The sequence below is a fragment of the Micromys minutus genome, assembly GCF_963924665.1.
Source record: "Micromys minutus genome assembly, chromosome: 16".
NCBI classification, from domain to species: Eukaryota; Metazoa; Chordata; class Mammalia; order Rodentia; family Muridae; genus Micromys; species Micromys minutus.
In genome coordinates, this window is record NC_137985.1 from 39,322,017 (window position 1) to 39,338,101 (window position 16,085).

Consider the following 16,085-nt stretch of genomic DNA (forward strand, 5'->3'; position numbering starts at 1 on the left):
TTTGTAGATGACTAGATCAAGTGACTTCTGGTTAGTTTGCAAAGGTATTCTGAGCCAGCTGGCTCAGGCCCGTCATCCCAGCACTCAGGAGGCTGAAGCAGGAGGAACACAAGTGAGTTGGACGCCAACTTTGGTTACATAGGAGATTGGAGGCCAGACTGGGCTACATAGTAAGACCATCTCACAGGGAAAAACAAAACAAAACGAACTACTTGATTTACTGTACTTTGGCTCTCTGAGTCTCTGGTAAATCATGTTTGGTACAGGCCAATTTTTTATTTTTGTTTTTTAAGGTTTATTTATCCATTTTTATTATGTATGCAGTATTCTGCCTGCGTATATTCCTGCAGACCAGAAGAGGCCACCAGATCTTATTACAGATGGTTATGCTGGGAATTGACCTCAGGACATCAGTAGCCATCTCTCCAGCCCCAGGCCAGTGTTTTTGAGTGAAGCTTCTTGGGTTAACCCAGAGCTCAGAGCCCTCATCCAGGTAGCATTTCAGCCTTAGCCATGATTATAAGGGGACTCGGCTTCTTAAGCTCATGTGAGATGAGACCCAGAATAGCAAGTGTCAGCAGAGGTCTCATCTGACTCCACCCACTGATGGAAGCCAACAATATATGCATTTAGTTACTAGATTCACTCCCTAATAATACATTTTTAAATCTGTGGTATGTGTTTTGCCTTATCCTCCTGTTAAATACCACCTATGAGCAAATGTAGTCCAATCATTTACTTAACAGAGGGAAAATTAATTTACCGTGAAGAAACTGCGCTGATGCTGAGTGCATTGAGATCTCTTGTGGGCAATATTTTTGAGTCCTTATTGATTAGACTTCATTGGGACTTAATTTGATGTAATATTGCATAAGCTTTTTATCACTGTGAATGCAAGACCCCACTTACATAATGCTTCTGATGGAGAATATGGCCTGCAGCTACTGCCAGAAAGCTTCCACTTAGAGAAAGATGGCTCTGCCCCTTCTGAGTACTCATCAAGAACCGCAGTGTCTCCCTGGGCGAAAGCACTTTGTGGAGAGGAACGGGACTGGGAATGGGGGCATTGCTTGCCCAGGACAGAAGTGCAGAGGCACATCTTTGGAGGTCTGCTCTCCTTCCAGGGAGGAAAACCTGCGGTGCTTTGGTGTCCATCCACCCAGGGAACACATCTCAGGCCAGAGAGCCGGGCGTGGTGCCGCACACCTGTAATCAATCCCATCACTTAGAAGGCAGAGGGAAGAGAATCGCTCTCAGCTAAATGTCAGTTTCAAGGCCAACCTGTGATCTATGAGACCCATTTTAAACAAAACAAAGCTAGACCCACTGATGAGTGAATCAGATCTTGCCCTAGTCCCAAGAGTTTATCTAAGCTTCCAGAAAACCATAGACAGAGGTCATTGATAGTGTTCCAGCTACTACTATACCTTCTAAGCAAACTCTTTCCTGGGTTACGAAACTCTATATAGAAAAATAAAGAAAATTCCAGGTCGAAGAAGCTTGGTTCCAGAGGTTGGGTAATAACTAACTTTGGGTTCCTGTGTACTAGGCACAGTTGATTTAACTATGTAACGCTCAGCCGGCTCTATCTACCCCATGAGATGTGGTAAATAGTGGGTTGTTTACTGTAAAAATGAAGGCATAGCAAGGACAAGAGATGCTCACTTAGAAAATGCCAGAACTAAGCTTTCAGCCCTAGCCGTCTGGCCCCAGAGAATTCCTAACCACTTTAGTTACATTTAGTTCTTGGTAAACACATATCTGGTAAGTTATTATAAGTATTTGGAGAGTCCTGGATTGGATATCAAAGACGAAGCCATAAGATGGCCCTGCAGGTAAAGGCACTCACCACAAGCCCTGGTGACTTAAGGTCACCTTCCAAGACCACCCCCTCCCCACCCCCACATTCATTCAAGCTTAAATACATATTTTGAAGACTTCTTAATTAGTAGAAGATACTTTTGACTCTAGGGTAAAACTGAAATACAATTCTGCTGCACTGTAGTGTTAAGAGCAATCTGCCCTTCCACACGTGAGCTAGGACATGAACAGCTTCTCATGAGTAGGGTGGCCCACAGGGGTTGCCATTACAGCTAAGTTGGGGTGTATCTGGCCCTTAACCAGGATCTCCCACTTTGAATCCTGAGTTTGTCAGAAACTGGAACAAAGTTCTGGGACAGGAGGTAAATGGTGAGGGTGGTTTGGGGTGGGGGCTCAGTGGGGGTTCAGTGGCAAAGTAGTTGCTTGGCTATGTGCCAGACCTGAGCTCCAACTCAGTTACTAACCCCACCCTGCCCTCACAGGAAAGAGAAGGAGACAGAAAAGTGGGGATTGAAGAAATAGAGTTGTTTGTCTAGTATATTGAGATATATAGGTCAAGGCCTTTGCTGTCTCCCTTCCCCGTCAAGTCTGTCTCAGTTGTTTCCCACTGAAGTGGCTTCACAGTTCATGATGAGGAGCTCCTCTGTTGTAGAGTTTTGTGCTCACAGTTACAGACAACAATGGAGTGTATTTAATGCAGTCATTTTGCCACATGGCCTAACGCTGCTGTTCACCGTAAGTGCTTATTGAAGTGAAGAGGATAGTCCTCAGCTTTTCAAAAAGATGGGGGGGATTTTACCACTGTCTTAATATTGTAATATCCCTTTAGAATTGTTTTAGTTTATTTTTAATATGGCTGTTTTGCTTGCATATATGTGCATATACTGTGTGCATGGCTGGAACCCTTGGAGGCCAAAAGAGGACATCAGATCCTCTGGAACTGGAGTTACAGAATGTAACTTAGTGGTTGTGAGCTGCCGTATGTGTGCTGAAAACTGAACCCAGATCCTTTGCAAGAGCAGCCGGTGCTCACAACCACTAAGCCATCTCTCTCTCTTTTTTTTTTTTTTTTTTTTTTTTTGTTTAATGAATCAAATTTTAGAACAATCACTGCTGGCTTAGGTCACTACACAAATACTAAAGTTTCTAAATATTACATTTCTAAAATACTAAAATGCAGATACTACTTTAAATAACCAGTCCTTTATCTTTGGATTTAGAAATGTGTGTGCATTTCTATTTTGTCAATAGCCAATAAAAATTTAAAGTATAAACTTAATATGGTGGTTCATGCCTGTCTATAACCCCATATTTTGGGGGAGGTGGGGTAGGACTGTGAGTTCAATATAATGTATAGTGAAATAGTGTATGTATTAAAGAGCAAAGTCAGGGTTGTGGTGCACTTGGAAGGCACTGACAGGCAGATAGATCTCTCTGACTTTGAGGTCAGCCTGGTCTATTCTGAGTGAGTTACAGGACATCCGGGGCTACACAGAGAACCCTGTCTTAAAAAACAAACAAAACAACAAGGGCAACAAGGAGCCCCAACAAAGAGGTGGTTGCTCAGAGGTTAGGGCCACTGGCTACTATTCCAGAGGACCCGAGTTTGATTCCAAGCATCACAAAGTGGCTCACAACCATCTGCAGCTCCCATTCCAGGGAGCCAATTCGTTCCTCTGGCCTCCACAGGTACTGCATGTCCATAGTGCACATACATGCAGATGAAATTCCCACAGACATAAAATAATATTTAAAAAGCAGTAATACTGGTAATAATAATAAAGTAAAAACTTAAAAAGAGTGTGTGTGTGTGTGTATGTGTGTGTGTGTGTGTGTGTGTGTGTGTGTGTGTGGCCAAAGTATAACTCTGGGGAATTATTCTGTTCTTTCCCTGGGGATTAAATATATGCCTTAAGCTCAGTATCAGCCACTTCCCCCATTGCAGCCATAGTACTCCCGCCTTGGAAAAGGCTTTGTCTCACACACATGGGTTCTCACTGCATTTGTGCCCAGCATGCACACTGAATGAATATTTTACATATAAATGTCTTGTTTGAAGACTTTTTTACTTCTTTGTTTTCTTCTTTTGGGGGTAGGGTTTGAGGCAGAGTTCCTCTGTGTAGCCCTGGATGTCCTGGAATTCACCCAGGATGGTCCCAGAACTCACAGAGATCTACCCACCTCTGCCTCCTGAATCCTAGGATTAAAAGCCTTGACACTAGGCCCAGCCTTTGCTTAGATTTTTTTAAAGGGCAACCAGGTCAAGTAAGTTTCTCAGCTGTGGGCTGTTGGGAGTGACAGGGCTTCCTCGGCAGAGTGGCAAGAGTCAGTTCTAGGGCTTAGTGCACAGCAGAGTGGGGATTTCCAGCTCCAGCCAACCTCTTACCAAAAGCTGTCTTGGTAAAAACCAAAACACAATGCTATTTTAAAAATAGATTTAACTTTTCATTATCTCCAAAGAGATGATTGCAAACTTTATTTTCTGTTCATAGAGAAAAATGGCAGAGCCAGGTTCGATGGTGCACATCCGTAGCCCCATCACCTACGGGGATGATAGCAAGTTAGTGCCAGCATGGGCTACAGAGTGAGGAATGATTTCAGAGACGGGGAGGGGACAGACGCCAAGCTGGGAGGGAAGCTGAAAGAATATGAGAATGTTTTATTTGTGGTTTTCTTTTTGGAAAAAGCAGTCAGCATTACTGAGACACTCTGAGTCACAAACATCTGTAGGTCCGGAGCACAAAGCACCACAGACTTCTAAAAGCCATGTGGCTCTGTGGAGGCTCCTCACAGCCCTCTCGCCATCCTTGTGTCTGCGGGATCAGCTCTCCTGTTGTGATCCCTGACCTGGACAGAGCTTTCCAGTAACAGAAGCTGACAGCAGTGGGCCAACTCACATCCAGATTCTGACACGCAGTTTAACTGTTACAAGTTCAGAAGGTTGTTCACTCTCCACAGAAGGGGTGTTGTAGAGATTTGGCTGCTGGTTCATTTTTGTTCCCATTTTGTTTTTTGAGACTTAGAAGAATAGAGCTGTCTAAAATTTGGATTGCTGTAAAAGCAATCTATAGCTAAGAAGTAAACATTGATAGAAAGCTTGCTAAAATTGTTCAAAATATAGACTTCGGTGTTGAACACTTGAGAATCCCATATGTATTTATGCATATGTATTGAGCATATGTCTTGTTGACTGGAAAGACTAAGAAACTAGACCAAACACCTTCCATACACTTAAGAGGAAGGCATGGTTTCTGCGTAATTGTTTCTTACACTCTTACAATGCCCTCTGGCACCCAGATGTCCTCTCTTTCCACCAGCTCAAAGGAGCTGTGTATGTGCAGGAATCTGTGACTTCGTTCCTTTGAGACTGTCCCTCTGCCACAGACCCGACAGCAGGGCTTTGTGATGCCCCATAACTTGGCACTACTTGAAAGGTTAAAGGGTACCAGGCTTCCTTCATGGGGTCAGCCCAGGGATGCTGATGATCCAGTCCCACGGAACTCGGTTTCCTTGTCTGATTTCTTGATTTGCAACACCTGTCTCATCCATCCCTCACACTCACCAGAGTTCAGTCTTCAGTGGGACCTTTAATCCTAATCACTGAAATCCTTAGCAGGTAAACACATTGCTTGCACACACACACGCACGCTCGAGCACCTTTCTGTGCTCTCCTGCTCCCAGCCTCTCACACATTCACTGTCATCCCACCTCACGTTCCTTGTCATCTCATTCATAGTCCTGACCACAATCTCTCCTCCATTTGGAACCTGCTTGTAGGTGACTTTGGTGAGCAGCCTTTGGGGTTCACACAGCATGTCATCAGCTGAATAAGGGATTGTTTTTGTTTTCTAAAGCTATGCTGGATGCTACCTCAAACACTAATGGAGTTTGTTTATTTCATTGTTTGTTTGTTTGGTGAGTCAAGGCTTCTCTGTATAGCCCAAACTGTCACCTGGCTAGCCTTGAACTCGGAGATCCACCTGCCTCTGTCTTCCATCCAAGTGCTGAGATTAAAAATGTGTGACACCATATCCAGCTACTAAATGTAATTTTAAAGGTAATGTTTAAATTAAGAATTCTCAAAGAGAGAGAGAGAGAGAGAGAGAGAATTCTCTAGGAGGTTGGTGAGGGTGAGGTAATTTATGGATAAAAGCCCTGGCCACACAAGCCTGCTAACCCAATTGTATTTCCTGGACCACTGACCAGACCACCCTCCCTTAAAGGTGGAAAAGAATCAAATTCACAAAGTTAGTCTCTGACCTCTCTACACACAGGCTGTGTATGCATGCATGCATGTGTTCTGTGTGTCTGTGTGTGTATGTGCACACACCCCAGAAATCCAAATGCTTAGGAGACCGAGGCAGGAGGACCATGAGTTCCGGATTAGCCTGAGTATGGCTTATCTCAAAAAACAAAGCAAGAACAACAACAGAAATGAACACACTCTACTGCTTAGTATCTGCCTAAGTTTCTTAATGCCTCACTTTCCATTTCTTACAAAATGTAGATTATAATGGTGTTGTGGACAGGTTGAATGCCTAAGGGATTTAGTACTCTGCTGCATCAGACCCAACCATGCTAATAGCAGGTGTATCTCTGAAGGAATCACTCTACTGACATTTCATTTCATTCTCTCTGGTTTTGACTCCATACAGCAGCACACCTAAGTATTAAGTAAAATGATGGTTCTCTGGCAGCTCCAGCTTGAAGCATGGTGAGGACTATTCTGTTGTGACTTCTTAGGCATTTTCTGTCTTCATTTTTGGTTTTAGGGTTTGTTTGTTTGTTTGTTTGTTTGTTCATTTGTTTTGAGACAGTCTCACTCTATAATTTAGTTTGTCCTTGTCCTGGTCAGGGTTTCTATTCCTGCTCAAAACATCACAACCAAGAAGCAAGTTGGGGAGAAAAGGGTTTACTCAGCTTACACTTCCACATTACTGTTCATCACCAAAGGAAGTCAGGACTGGAATTCAAGGAGGAGCTGATGCAGAGACCATGGAGGGATGTTACTTACTGCCTTGCTCCCCCTGGCTTGCTCAGCCTCCTTTCTTATAGAACCCAGGTCTACCAGCCCAGGGATGGCACCACCCACATTGGGCTGCCCCCCCCCCCCATCACTAGTTGAGAAAATGCCTTACAGCTGGATCTCATGGAGGCATTTCCTCAACGGAGGCTCCTTTCTCTGTGATAACTCCAGCTTGTGTCAAGTTGACACAAAACCAGCCAGTTTAGTCCTAGAACTCTCAGCAGTGGTCACATAGCCCAGACTGTCCTTGAACCTGTGGTAGTCAACCTCTAGTCACAGGCATGAGCCATTGTTCTCCAAGTTTGTTGCCTTCAGTTTGGGAACAATATTCACCACATACTTGGCCTTGATGATCCTCCTGTCCCAGCTCTTAGATACTGAGATTCTAGGAATACACTGCCACAGCAGCTTCTTAGGACATTACAGTCGTCAGCAGGGTTTGTTAGTCACTAGTGCTATGCTCCTGCACCTGCCATTTGGGAGGACTTGATTCATGTTGGGACATTGGCAATACATGGTTCTGAAAAACACATTTGCTGTCTTTGAAGCTTCTTCAAACAAAAGTCTTTGAATGCCATCCTGAAGGCCACCCGTGTGACACGTTTTTAGTGAGAATGAGATTACTGCATTATACACAGACCATTTCTTTATCACTGTCACAGTTTTGAGAATTGGGGGTAGGTGGCCAAAGAGTTCCTATGTCCCCTTGCTATCCAGACTAGTGATCTGTAAAATAAGTAACTGTGACCTCGGTGAGGCCTTGCCTGCACATAGCACACACCCTCCCTCAGCTCCTCAGATCGCTCTTCTACAGCTCAGCCATGCTGCTCAGTGAGAGCCCTTTCCTTCATTGGATTATGACTTCCAAATCACTCCACACAACTTTACACAGCAGAGTCTGTCCTTGGCCTTGTCTGTGGACCATCCCTCAGATAAACATCCCTTCCTGCCCACATCTGCCTTTCTCCATGGTAAATAAGCCTCACATTCTTAAATTATCTTACTCTCCTGTCACAGGAATTAAGAGACTCTTCAGTGAACCCTGTCTTTATTAAATATAGAGAGTTTACACACACACACACACACACACACACACACACACACACACACACACCCTTATGTCCTTGCTTAGAGTCCCTCTCAAGTCAAACACCTTCAGCCTCCTTGAGGAAATTCTCTTCAAAGACAAAGATGTTAATTGCCATCTCAGATAAAGTTTCTGACAGCCTTCATTCCATTCGGAAGGAAGCCCATTCCTCAGAGTCAATGTCTGTCAGCTCGGCAGGCCACACACTGCTCATCCTCTGGTTAGTACCCCATGGGAGGATTGTGTTCCACAGGCCACAGTGATTTTGCTGAAGAGACTGCCTGTGTTCATGTGGGGAACAGAGGAGAGCGTGAGCAGTAGAGCTGCTGTGTACCCTCTAGGAAGGGACAGGCGTCCTGAAGGGGGCTGTCAAGTCACCCTTTGCTCTGCTTCATTCTCCTGCTCACGTGAGTGTCCTGTGGCTGTGGCTGTGGGTTTGAAAGCAGTCATCGCCTTCATTTTCACCCTCTTCCATATTTTGTGTAGAAGCGTGTTCAGATCGCATCTGAATCCAACTTCATGAGCTATATGAGACTGAGAATGTGGCTTGACTCTGAGTTCATCCATGTTTCACCCTCTGCAGCAGACGAAGCGTGTTAGCTTCTGATTGTCTGCCAGTTTCTGCTCCATGTGATAGGATCAGAGCCTTGGCCCCTGTGCCACTGGCACCAAGCAGACGCCCCTATTCTGGGAATCTATGTGAACTCTTCAGCTCCTTGAACAATCAGATTAATGCAAGTTTGTATACATAATTTCATAATTCCTTGTGTTTTTTTTTTTTTTTTTTTTTGTGGCGGGTCTTTCAGGGTCTCGGGGTCTCTATTAGGGATGACTGAGCAGAAGTTTCAAACTCCTGGAATTGAGGTTTGCATTGGGACTTATTACGACAGGTTCTGCTTTTGTTTGTTTGTTTGTTGTTTAAAGAAATTGCTTAGAAGAGGAACTCTTTGTTTTAAAGCATGCCTGTTACAAACTTTATTTGGCCTTGGTCCCCTGATGTCATACAATAATTTTTGTGTAGAAAAACCAAAGGAAAAGAGTGGACTGCCATCTAGAGGCTTGAACATCACAACTTCCAACGCATACCCTAGCCTCTCTGAAAGGAACTTTGTGAATTAAGAACGCCTATTTTTTTCTTAAATGATGACAGCCCTGCATGTCGCAGATGGTACACTGCTGGGTCTACCCTTGCTACTCTAGACATAACTTAGAATGGAAATGCTGTAGTCTTTCAGGTAGAAATTTCACTTGAGTATACCTTTGCTCGTAAAGCAAAGACAGATTGATATTTTTATTTACCATCTGTTTTGGATTTTTGAAGTTATAATACATTAAAATTAAGAGTTAATCTTTTAAATGACTCTGAGTTTATCTTTCATGATAGTGATGTTGCCAGAAGTCCTACAGAAGTTGCAGAGTTGAATTTGTTCTGGAAATAGATGAATGGAATGTGTGTCCACCTGATGATGCATTACAGGACAGTCAAGAGCATATCCTTATGGTAGCTGAATGTATTAACATTTCAAAATCGTATTTGTTCATTTATAAGTGGAGATCTTTATAGTACCTAATCGAGGATTATTATGAAAACTAAGTGTAATAAAAAGCATTTTCACATCACAGTCTTATTTGGTTAAGATGAATATTCAGCATTTATTCATATATTCAGTTCCCATTAGATACATAATCATTTTGGTATTAGATATTCCGTATTGCATATGGCAGTAGAAAAGAATGTGCCTTGCATTATGACAGAGATACCAACAAGTACAAATGTGAACAAGAGAAGTCTTTAAATAATGTAAAGAAAAGTCATGTGACACGGTGAAGTGTAACCTAGCCTGTTTTCATGTCAGGGGTCAGGGATGAGTTTCTGAGGAAGTAACAGTTAAACTCTTACCTGCTTGACAGGGAACCTTCATGAGAAGGCCTGTGGAGTGTCCCTTCCAACTAGAGGACCAAGCATGGAGGCCAGACAGTGGAGAGAGCCACTTTGTACGAAAATAGACAGGAACCTTTTAGACCCATTTTGAGGATCATGAGAAGAAACTATAGAGTTATTAAAGTGTTGGTCTAGCCTTAGCTTTAGAAAAGTGCCAGAGGAGAATAAGACTATAACTAGAGCAAGAAGCAAAGCAGAAAGACCACCGAGGGGCTGTCTAAGCAAGCAGTGGTGGCTTGGGAGGGGCAGGTGTGGTTTTGGCTCTGTAAGATTGAGGCAGCATAGCAGCTGTGGTTAACGGCACAGGGTCAGGGATTGGGGAGATGACTCTGGGTACACTGCTTGCGTTGCTGTGTTCGCATCCTAGCACCCGTGCAGAAGTAGGCATGGTGGTACACACCTGCAATCCCAACACTGAGGGCAAGGATGCAGCCTACTTCTGCACGGGTGCTAGGATGCGAAGATCTCAAGTTCACTGGCCAGCTCATCTACCGGAGCCGGGGAGCTACAGGTTTACAAGAGTCTCTGTCTCAAAAAAATATAGTGGAAACAATCGAGGAAGCTGCCCTAGCATTACCTTTGACCTATATTCTTGTTCACATAAACAAGTAGACCTGCACACATGTGCACACACCCAGATGGACAGCCAGACTATTGGTTTGGATCTGACTTGAAAACCATGTGTGCATAATCTGAGCCATTTCTAAAGTGGGAAGGATGCTAGCACTCTGCTCTTAGGATTGTGGTGGGGCTGAGGTAGCAGTTGGAGAGCGTTGTGAAGAATCCATGAACATTACGGCCTCATCATCGCCTACCACCAGCCTCAAAACAGTTGCTCCAGCACGGTCATCAGAGCTCCCCGTTTACACATGAGAAACTCTTTAAAGCGGGTGGCTTTGAAATCAGAATATAGGTTTCCGATTTTGAACAAATCAGAATATAGGTTTCTAATTTAGAACAAATCAGAATATAGGTTTTCGATTTTGAACTCTTGTTCTCTCCAGTGTAACCTGGAGTATGAGTTGCCAGAGAAAAGTACTCACTGGCCGAATCTGTAGGCTCTGCTACATGTTCCTTTAATATTCACATTTAAAAAGTTCTAAGGTGGCCTGTGCATATTCCCCTCTGCATGACCCCTGTATTATGAGAAACTCCACACTGCAACCTAACCCAGAGTCATTAATATGCACATAATAATGTACAGGAGGCTAGAGCTGACCATCTTGAGAACCTCTAAGGTGCTGAATCTCTGTAGAGAACATTCTTTTCCTGGTTCTGTTACAGGGGCATCTTTCAGATTTAGTGAAGGCATTTACCAGACTGCCCCATTTGAACGTCTTCTTTTTCTCCGTCTCTCTCTGCTTTGCCCATTTCCTTCTGGAGTAAACAATGAAGTGAGTGGAGAGGAAGGCAGAAGAGAGACAGAAGTAGAGTCCCCTCAGCTCTGCCAGGGCCTCCCTCCCTAGGCTGATGTCAGCTGTTGTCTGTTGCAGAGTGTGAGCACCTGATCCGCCACATGCTGGTGTTAGATCCGAATAAGCGCCTTTCAATGGAGCAGATCTGCAAGCACAAGTGGATGAAGCTGGGAGATGCGGACCCCAACTTTGACAGGGTGAGCCAGGCCCCTTGCCTCAGGGAACTCCTGATTAGCTCCTCATCCTCTACAGTGATTGTAATCTCACGACCCTAAAAGATGAGCAGTAGGAATCAGCTGCTGGGAAAAACCAACGTGGCATGTGAATTCAGAACCCAGCTAGGCTGTGGAGCAATACTACGTTTTTCCCTGGGTCTCCAAATCGTAGTTTGCTTTTGACTTCCAAGACAGCATACGCTACAGCCCTCTGCCACCAGAATGTCTCTCTTGTCTGAGTGTGCTCATTTCAACAGTTTCTGTAACATACTGCTGCACCCCATTATCATCATTACCTGTACCCTAGGAGCTCAGAAAACCAGAGGGTTTTGTCAGCCCGTAGCTGATTGCCAGAGCTGTCTTGCTTAGACTTTTTGTATGAGACCCAGAGAATCCGCAGCATGGGGCCTAGAACAGCTTGGTCGAGATGTATCCCTGCCCTGTTGGTGTCATTAACTGGGGTTTTGACAGCTTGCCTCTTCCATGTTACAGTTAATAGCAGAATGCCAGCAACTGAAGGAGGAAAGGCAGTCGGATCCCCTCAATGATGATGTCCTCTTGGCCATGGAAGACATGGGGCTGGACAAGGAGCGCACACTTGAGGTACCTAAGAAGGAGCGGAGAGCAAATATGTGGCCCTTCCTCTTGCCTTCCTTCCTGCATTGTCTCCTTCCTGGGCTCTTGGGTGCTCCTGCTTTCCTCCCTTTTTCTCTTCCTTTGCCCTTCCTGGACCTAAGAAGGAAGGAAGAAGCTGCTTTGTGTTGTGCTGGTGGGTTGGGGTGTGTCACTGAGGCGCCACCTCCGGGTCTCTCCCTCCCTTTCTCTCTTGGTAGTCATTGAGATCGGATGCCTATGACCACTATAGTGCAATCTACAGCCTGCTGTGCGATCGACACAAGAAACATAAGACTCTGCGCCCCGGAGCACTTCCCAGCGTGCCCCAGGCCATGGATTTTCAGGCTCCTGTCAATATCCAGGTGAGCAATGTCTCTGTGACCTAGGTGAGGACAGGTTATACCACGGTAAGGGCTAGCCACCCCTCATCAGCTTCTGGTCAGGAGAGATTGGTACTCATCCACCTATCTGTATCTCCTCGCTGTCAGACGACCTTCAAGTTCTGAGTCTTTCTCTGAGGAGTCACATGACAGCAATAGTTGTCTGGTTGACTTTATTTTAAGTAGCAGATCATTGTGAGTGCCATGTCCCCTAAAGAATGCTTCCTTGCTATGTCACCTGAAAGCAGAAGAACCAGACTTTGGCAATCAAGACTGTTTGAACATAATCCTAGCCACTGGGAATTTGGGGCAGCCTGGGCTACATAGCAAAACCAAGTCTTAGAGAAAGGGGCAAGGGAGACTACTTTGGAAAGCTGTTATCATTTCTTCTAGTGTCTCAACTCTTTGTGTGTCGTATGTACTACTTTGTAGGCGGAGCAGACAGGTGCCACTATGAACATTAGCGTCCCCCAAGTTCAGCTCATCAACCCAGAAAACCAAATTATAGAGGTAGGTAGTCATGGCTGAGCACTGTCGACTGAAACCACTTCTCTTCCCCGAGCCACAGCTTCTTTCCTTCCTTCTGCCTTACTTCTGATCAGCTGTGTTTCCCTCCCCCTTAGCCTGACGGGACTGTGAACTTGGACAGTGATGAGGGTGAAGAGCCTTCTCCAGAAGCCTTGGTTCGCTATTTGTCAATGAGGAGGCACACGGTGGGAGTGGCTGACCCACGGTAAGTACCTGGGCCCAGTACTAAGGTCTCATCGGGTTGAGTGCCTCTGTGGCACAATTTCTCCTACTTCATGATAAAAATAAGTGCCACAAACACATTTTTAACACATCAGAGGCCACAGTAGACCATGGCCAATTTGACTAGTTACAAAGTCTCCCTATATGCAGTGGCTTTTAGCAGCCATTGTGCCATGTGAGGAGAGTATGATAGCATCTTTGTTGACAGTGATGGAGTTCTTTTAATCTGAGTCATTCCAGAAGCATTCTACAGTATCCAGTCACATTTAGCAAAGTGTAATGGTGCATGCCTTTAATCCCAGCACTTAGGAAGTAGAGGCAAGAGGAACTCGAGTTCAAAGCTGTCCTGGTCTGTATATTGCATTCCAGGACACATAAGAGACCCTGTCTCAAAAAAATAATAAGTTAGCTGACTTCAGCAGCTTTCAGAAATGTTCTCTACCTCATGTTCTATATTGGGACTGTTCTAGAAAGTGGGGACAGGTGCGATATCATTTATATATGTGGCACAAGCAAGATTTGGGGTTTAGTATCTTACTCTGCCCCAAAATAAACAGTCCCAAAACACATTTCCCAAAGTGTTCCCTGGGGTCCTCATGTTGGGGAAATGGACTAAGGACCAGGTCACTCCATTTCTACTCTGCAGTGCAGACGTGTCACCGTGAACAATAGCCCATCTTGTTGCCAAATCTTTTCTTCACTGAGCAGAAAAGAGAGGGTTGTAGCAAGCCTTCTCCTGAGAGTTCAGCTGTCTGTCTTCTGAGCAGATCCCCAGAAGAAACACCCATGCCTGCTGGTTTGCTTATTTTACGTGCTTGTTCTTGATGTGATCAAACAAGCAATAGAAAGAACATTTGGATTCCATAGAATGTGTCACTGCCGAGGGGTGGAGTCCTGAGTCGTGATTAGTGGTAAAATCTCTTATTTAAAGTCTGCTGGGCATGACAGCCCTGAACCACATTTTTCCCCTGGTGAATCAGTTGCTACTTCAGGCATCCATTGTCTTAGCGGATGCCCTGTGCTCTCTAGAAACTTGCTGTTTACCTCCAGGCTTTGAAAGCCCGGGTTGGAGTTGTCCAGCCTGTTGTGCATCCTGTTGGCTTTCAAAAGGGATCAATGAAGAATAGAATCCTCAATAACTCAGACTGAAATTCCACACAACACGCAGACTTCCACAATGCTTTAGTGTCTCAGACAGAAACAGATATTTAGAAGAGTGAAGTCCGGAAAGTGCTTCTTCTGCTGGCTTAAAGACCTCAGTTCAGATCCTCAGGGTTCATAGAAAAGCCTGTGGCAGCTCTGTGGGCTGGAGACAAGAAGATGCACCGAGCTTTTCTGACAAGGGAGTCAGTGAGAGACTGGGAAGACTGTGGTAGAGCATGGCCGATGAAGACCCCCGCCTCTGGTCTCCATGCTCGTGCATAGAGATATGTTGGGACACTCACACATGTTTGCTGCCATACACACATGTATGCACATATGAAAAAGATAGAAAAAGTCAGGCAGTGGTGGCACACACCTGTAATCCCAGTATTCAGTAGGCAGAGGCAGATGGGTCTTTAAGTTCAAAGCCAGCCTGGTCTATAGAGCAAGTTCCATGACAGTCAGGAATACACAGAGAAATCCTGTATCAAAAGACCCTTCCACACCCACCCTCAAAAAGATATTTTATCTATATATAAAATCACTGTGCTAGTTGTGGTAGCATTGACTCAGAGAGTTAAACACTTTTAAGTAACCACACTTCTCTCTTCCTGTTTCCTGTCAGCACGGAAGTTATGGAAGATATGCAGAAGCTCCTGCCCGGCTTCCCTGGAGTGAACCCACAGGCTCCATTCCTGCAGGTGGCCCCTCACACGAACTTCACGCACAACCTGCTGCCCATGCAGAGTCTGCAGCCAGCTGTGCAGCTCGAGTACAAGGTACATGGCTGTGGCGCCGTGGCTATGGTGCCATGGTGTGGCGCAGACCTGCCCACAGGAATCAAACTTGATCGATCTTCCCTTGGGAGGCTTTAACAGGCCTGCTCCTGTATCAGAGGGATCCCTTTTTGTAAACTGCTCTGGTGGTGAGATGTCTCCAGTCCCCTTCACCCCAGCAGATACTCTGACTGTGGTAGATGGGGGTGAGCTGTTTACTCCTTGTTTTCCCACCTCACCACTGTATCTGCCCACTCTCCCGGCAGGAACAGTCTCTATTACAGCCGCCTACACTACAGCTACTGAACGGAATGGGGCCCCTTGGCCGGAGGGCCTCAGATGGAGGTGCCAACATACAACTGCATGCCCAGCAGCTGCTCAAGCGCCCACGGGGACCGTCCCCACTTGTCACCATGACACCAGTGAGTAGCAGCACAGCCTGGCTTTCTCAGAGGAATTTGATAAGAAGTCTCTGATAAAGAGACTGGACTTGGCTGAAATACCCACATTCCTCTCTAATACAGTGTTCTGTGTGTTTTCTCTGACCTGCCTCCTCTTCCACAGTGGGCCAGACAAAGATACTTCAGAGGACCTTCCCCAGCAGATGCAGTTCACATGGGCAATGCTCTCTGGAATGAATTGCTTTTTAACTTTATCTCATAAAGATTAGTTGGCGAGGAGCAGGGCATGCACGTGCTACGGTGCATTCATGAAGGTCAAAGGGCAGCTTTGGGGAGTCAGTTTTCCCCTTCCACCTTCATGTGGGTTCCAAGATTCAAACTTAGGTCTTCAGGCTTATACAGCAAGTACTTACTGCTGAGCCATCTCACCAGCCCATGGAATTAACCACTTGCTAGACAAGTTCCAAAATTACCATCTCGGCGAGTCTCCTGTGATCTGTACCACCTAACATTT

At 45.2% G+C, this 16,085-nt stretch overlaps 1 protein-coding gene across 2 annotated transcripts in view; it reads left to right on the forward strand.

Annotated features, from left to right (window-relative positions):
* The window catches only part of SIK3 (SIK family kinase 3), a 197,806-nt gene that overhangs the window by 156,734 nt on the left and 24,987 nt on the right, over positions 1 to 16,085 (forward strand). For both annotated transcript variants that reach the window (XM_080930375.1, XM_080930376.1), the window contains exons 7-13: positions 11,370 to 11,488; positions 11,999 to 12,109; positions 12,340 to 12,483; positions 12,934 to 13,011; positions 13,125 to 13,234; positions 15,020 to 15,173; positions 15,437 to 15,592. In XM_080930375.1, coding sequence (XP_080786501.1) covers positions 11,370 to 11,488; positions 11,999 to 12,109; positions 12,340 to 12,483; positions 12,934 to 13,011; positions 13,125 to 13,234; positions 15,020 to 15,173; positions 15,437 to 15,592 — 872 coding nt within the window. The remainder of the gene's footprint in view (positions 1 to 11,369; positions 11,489 to 11,998; positions 12,110 to 12,339; positions 12,484 to 12,933; positions 13,012 to 13,124; positions 13,235 to 15,019; positions 15,174 to 15,436; positions 15,593 to 16,085) is intronic.